The sequence below is a fragment of the Aricia agestis genome, chromosome 5 (assembly GCF_905147365.1).
Source record: "Aricia agestis chromosome 5, ilAriAges1.1, whole genome shotgun sequence".
NCBI classification, from domain to species: Eukaryota; Metazoa; Arthropoda; class Insecta; order Lepidoptera; family Lycaenidae; genus Aricia; species Aricia agestis.
Genome location: NC_056410.1, coordinates 15,766,879 through 15,772,895, shown reverse-complemented (window position 1 = coordinate 15,772,895; position 6,017 = coordinate 15,766,879). Strand labels below are relative to the sequence as shown.

At 41.7% G+C, this 6,017-nt stretch overlaps 1 protein-coding gene across 1 annotated transcript; it reads left to right on the top strand.

The window, feature by feature from the left end:
* Positions 1 to 665: 665 nt before the first annotated feature.
* On the top strand, positions 666 to 1,559 carry LOC121727132. Its single transcript, XM_042114810.1, has one exon. The coding sequence runs from the start codon at positions 666 to 668 to the stop codon at positions 1,557 to 1,559; it is 894 nt and encodes a 297-aa protein (XP_041970744.1).
* Positions 1,560 to 6,017: the final 4,458 nt, after the last annotated feature.

The window sequence follows — 6,017 nt, the reverse complement described above, 5'->3', positions numbered from 1 at the left end:
ATTATATGCCTATACATACACAACACACACATAAATATATTTATTTAATAAAATTAATTTAAATATATACATTATACACACAATAATTAAAAATAAGATATTTACAAAAGTTCTAAATTTCATTCATTCGTTAAAATAAGATTAAAATAATAAAAACACTAAATCTAAACATTAACATTAACTATTACTTAAATTATTAATATTTTATAAACTTCGTTTGCATAGTAAACACGTTACGTCACAGGACCGCCGCGTCGCGCCGTACTCACCCTTAAGTACCTAGCGAGTTCTTATCGCTAGATGTGCGAGCGCAGCACGCCGCGTTCTGTCACCTTGCCACTTTAGTCGGAAATTCACCTTCGTACGTTGAACCCGTGTCGCTTGCTGCCTCGCCGCGACAATTATTTCTTACGCGATCTTAATATATTTGGTCCGCGTTAGTTATTAATTAATAGACTATAATCCTTATATCTTTCTCCTTCTTAAAATAAGGTGTGTGGTTTAGTGTGAACTGTATTCGCTAATTAACTGTTTAATAAACGAAAGTTTTAGTGAATTGTGTTAAATTATTGACTCTGCCTAACACTCGTCTACGCTGTCACGGCACCTCCCACTATAACTGGTGACCCCGGGAACACTTTTAAGGATTATAAACTATTACAAACATGAGTGAAAGTGATGGTGACAAAAATGTGACGCGCCGGGCGCAACGTGCTCCGGAGGCGCGCGATCACACGATACGTGACGGATCCGACACGACATCGTCGTCGAACTTTAAAATTAAAGTTCCACCATTTTCTCCCGATGACCCGGAGCTGTGGTTCGCGATGATTGAAGGTCAGTTCGACGTACAAAAAATAACGGACGACCACATAAAATTCACGAATGTTGTCACAAATTTAGACATTCAGTACGCTAAGTCGGTCAAAGACATAATCGTGGCACCTCCTTCAACGGACCGCTACGAAAAAATAAAACAAGAATTGATTAAAAGACTTTCTGCGTCCCACGAAAAGAAAGTAAAACAGCTGTTGATTCACGAGGAGCTTGGCGACCGGAAACCGTCCCAATTCTTACGCCATCTACAGGACCTTGGTGGACATTCCGTGTCAGATAATTTATTGAAGTCTATATGGACTAATCGGCTTCCTCACAATATCCAGACCGTTCTCGTATCTCGGGACTCCGATACTTTGGAGCAATTGGCAGATCTGGCAGACCGTATCCAGGAGTTGGCGTCACCGTATACTGTTGTTGCTATGTCGACCGGTACTTCGCAGTCTAGTAGCAGTAACGAGATTGCAGACCTGAAGAAGATGGTCAAGGAGCTCACACTCAAACTTGAATCCCATACCAGAGCCTCATGCTGTACTACCTCACGCTCCAGACCGCGCGAGCGTAACCGTTCCAGTTCACGACAGCGACAGCGTTCTTCTTCTAACTACAATAAGCATCCGTTATGCTGGTACCATGCCAAATTTGGGAAGAAGGCTCACAGATGCATTAAGCCTTGTGACTTTGTTGCTGATAAGGTGGGAAACGCCTTCGGCAGTCAGTGATGGCGACTACCGACTGTCCGACCGATTCGAGTCGCCTCTTCGTGATCGACCGCTGTCCGAAGGTACAATTCTTGATAGACACGGGCAGTGACTTGTGCGTGTACCCTCATTCTTTACTTCGTGAACGCCGTGCTAAAACTGGTTTCCAACTCAGTGCTGCCAATGGATCCGCAATAGACACTTTTGGTACTGTTAAGCTTAGTTTAAATTTAGGTTTAAGGCGAAATTTTGTATGGAATTTTGTAGTGGCTAATGTTACCAAGCCAATAATTGGTGTTGATTTTTTATGTCATTTTAATTTAATTGTAGATTGTCGTCATCAACGCCTTATAGATAATACAACTACTCTTTCCGCTGTTGCTTCTATTGCAAATGTTAATATTTTTTCTGTTAAGGTCTCGACAGGCAGCACGCGATACCACGAAATATTAAGCAGGTATCCTGAAATTACACGCCCATCAGGCTCGGTAGTTTTCCCTAAACATAATACGGTTCATCACATTAGGACTACACCGGGCCCACCTATTTCATGTACTCCTAGGCGTCTGGCCCCGGATAAACTTAAAATTGCCAAGAGTGAGTTCGAGCTTATGCTTAGTGAGGGTACAGCGCGTCCTTCGGAAAGCCCTTGGGCTTCCCCGCTGCACCTTGCACCTAAGAAGGATAACGGCTGGCGTCCCTGCGGTGATTATCGCATGCTTAACGCGCGGACGATACCAGACCGTTACCCTATTAGGCATATACACGACTTCACACATAGTATTTCTGGTTGTAAAGTGTTCTCCAAAATCGATTTGATGAAAGCCTACAATCAGATTCCTGTTTTTGAGCCTGATATTCAGAAAACAGCTATAACGACACCATTTGGACTATATGAATTCCCCTTTATGACTTTTGGTCTTAGGAATGCGGGACAAACTTTTCAGAGGTTCGTTGATGAAGTCACTAGAGGCCTAGATTTCTGTTATTGTTACGTGGACGATTTCCTTATATTTTCAGAAAACGAAGAGCAGCACGAGGCACACCTTCACCAAATATTTAGCCGTCTGAAAGAGTATGGTGTTGTCATTAATACTTCTAAATGCGTTTTTGGAGCTTCTGAAGTTTCATTTTTAGGTTACACCATTTCTGCTTTAGGTACTAAGCCATTGGAGTCCAAGGTGCAAGCCATAAAGGATTTCCCAGTACCTAAAACAGCGAGACAGCTCAGAAGATTTTTGGGAATGCTGAATTTCTACAGACGTTTCCTTCCAAATTCAGCTAACTTTCAGGCACCTTTAAATGCCTTACTTACTGGCTGTGTCAAGTCTTCTCAGGCAGTTGACATTTCTGGTGAGTCTCTTATTGCTTTTAATAAATGCAAAGATAGTCTAGTCAATGCTGCATTACTTGCTCACCCGGATTGTCAGGCCGAGCTCGCCCTAGTAACGGACGCGTCCGACCAGGCAATGGGTGCAGTATTGCAGCAATTTAAAAATAATGTTTGGCAGCCTCTTGCTTTCTTTTCGCGGAAGCTAAGCCCCGCTCAACAAAAATACTCGCCATATGATCGCGAGCTTTTGGCGATATACGAAAGTATAAAATATTTTCGTCACATGCTTGAGGCAAGGCATTTTGTCGTATACACCGACCATAAACCTCTGAGCTTCGCTTTTTCGGAAAGAAAAGTTAATTGTTCACCCAGACAATTTCGTCATTTAGATTTCATCTCGCAATTTACGACTGACATTCGATATATAAAAGGAAAAGACAATATAGTTGCCGATCCCCTTTCGCGTATCGAAGAAATTCATGCACCTATTGATTTTGAATCGTTAGCTGCATCGCAAGCTTCTGATGAAGAGCTTGCTAAATTTTTGAGAGTTGAATCTTCGTTACGCATTAAAAAGATTAAGATCCCTGATTGTGAAACAGAACTTTACTGTGACGTCAGCATTTCTGTTCCCAGGCCTTTTGTCACTAAACCTTTTAGAAGGCAAGTTTTCGACAGTTTCCACAGTTTTAGTCACCCTGGCGCAAATGCCACAGCCAAACTTGTAGCAGACCGTTTCGTTTGGCCGGGTGTCAGAAAAGACTGTCGTGAATGGACTCGTCATTGCTTGTCCTGTCAACGAGCTAAGGTGTATCGCCACGTGTCTTCTCCATTGGGCATGTTCGATATACCTCGCACACGTTTTTCATTTATTCACGTGGACATTATTGGCCCTCTTCCTGTTTCACAGGGTTACCGTTATTGTTTAACGGCGGTGGATAGGTTCACACGATGGCCAGAGGTCACACCTATGTGCGACATCACAGCAGAAACAGTAGGAAAGGCGTTAATATCATGGATATCCAGGTTTGGATGTCCAATGGATATTGTAACTGATCGCGGCCGACAGTTTGAATCTTCGCTTTTCCAATATCTTGGAAAAGCGATTGGATTCAAGCATCGGAGAACAACCGCGTATCATCCTGCTTCTAATGGCCTCGTGGAACGTTTCCACCGCCAGTTAAAGGCGGCAATAATGTGCCACGCTGATGCAAATTGGGTTGACACTTTACCCCTTGTGCTGTTAGGTATAAGAAGTGCATTTAAAGACGATCTCAAAACGTCTTCTGCTGAGTTGGTCTATGGTGAGCCGTTAAGATTACCTGGGGAGTTTTTCCAAACCTCGCTACATCAGAGTACAGATATATCCGATTTTACATCTCGACTTCACCAATTCGTCTCCAAATTGAGACCTTCACCAGCATCACGCCATTCAAAGAATAAAATCTTTGTATATCGGGACCTCAGCACTGCCAGTCATGTTTTTATTAGAGATGACACAGTGCGTGGTTCATTACAGCCTCCTTATTTAGGCCCATTTTTAGTACTACAACGAGGTAGTAAAACATTTAAGATACTCGTCAAAGGGAAGAGCGTCACAGTGAGTATTGACCGCCTGAAACCGGCCTATACACTGGTTGACCCTCCGACCTCTTCTACTTCCGAGCATCCTCGCTCTGCAAGTCCTGGTGACGATTCCTCACCGGATCCTGAAATTTTAATCCCGGATCAACTAAAACGTACAAGATCTGGTCGAGTAGTTCGCTTCCCTGATTTTTATCGTCCGAAGTGACGGCCTCTGGGGGGGAGTGATGTGGCATAATACATTATATGCCTATACATACACAACACACACATAAATATATTTATTTAATAAAATTAATTTAAATATATACATTATACACACAATAATTAAAAATAAGATATTTACAAAAGTTCTAAATTTCAATCATTCGTTAAAATTAGATTAAAATAATAAAAACACTAAATCTAAACATTAACATTAACTATTACTTAAATTATTAATATTTTATAAACTTCGTTTGCATAGTAAACACGTTACGTCACAGGACCGCCGCGTCGCGCCGTACTCACCCTTAAGTACCTAGCGAGTTCTTATCGCTAGATGTGCGAGCGCAGCACGCCGCGTTCTGTCACCTTGCCACTTTAGTCGGAAATTCACCTTCGTACGTTGAACCCGTGTCGCTTGCTGCCTCGCCGCGACAATTATTTCTTACGCGATCTTAATATATTTGGTCCGCGTTAGTTATTAATTAATAGACTATAATCCTTATATCTTTCTCCTTCTTAAAATATGGTGTGTGGTTTAGTGTGAACTGTATTCGCTAATTAACTGTTTAATAAACGAAAGTTTTAGTGAATTGTGTTAAATTATTGACTCTGCCTAACACTCGTCTACGCTGTCACCGCACCCCTCCTATAGACTAAACAACAGACGGCCCAATTGGGCCGTATTTGAAGCTTCACAACGCGCGCGGTGGTAACATATCTGGTTTGAGTATTTTATCATTGGGTAGGAACAAAATAATATAATTGTACAGGTATACAAGATGAAGTGTGCTGCAAACCAAGATTATGAATACTTGTGTAATAATAATGTTGTAGGATGTTTAGGTGACTCGTAGATTAAGTAGATTAACCCTCCAGCTAACTGATCCACGCGCGTATAATTCATAGTCCTCTGTCTATGTCTGTCATATTGTAACCAAGGCGTATGCTAGGTAGGCACCTAGCATATGCCAACGAGATATCTCACTCTCGAGATAATTAAAAACGACTCGTCTCATAATGTCAAAATCTAGACATTATCTCGACAAAACTCTATAAAAATGTGTTATTTCGATGATAGATCTGCGCGAGAAAAAATGTTTGTCATGCTAGGGTCAATAGAGATGAAGAGACAAATCATCAAACATCGAGAAAACATGTAGAGTGAGACATCTCGTTAGCGTATGCTAGGCAGGCAGTCTTAAATGTGCCAGACTATGAAGCAGACGGTATATAATTAAGGTAAAGCATAGCACAGCATAAGTTTACGGTTTTAGGGCCAACCACACGTACCACACCGCAACCACACCACGTGCTTATATTGTAAATGAATTAGACACATACCACATTTTCCAGTC

Coding starts and splice junctions, on each gene's coding strand:
- LOC121727132 (XM_042114810.1), top strand. CDS start 666: ATGAGTGAAAGTGATGGTGACAAAAATGTGACGCGCCGGGCGCAACGT.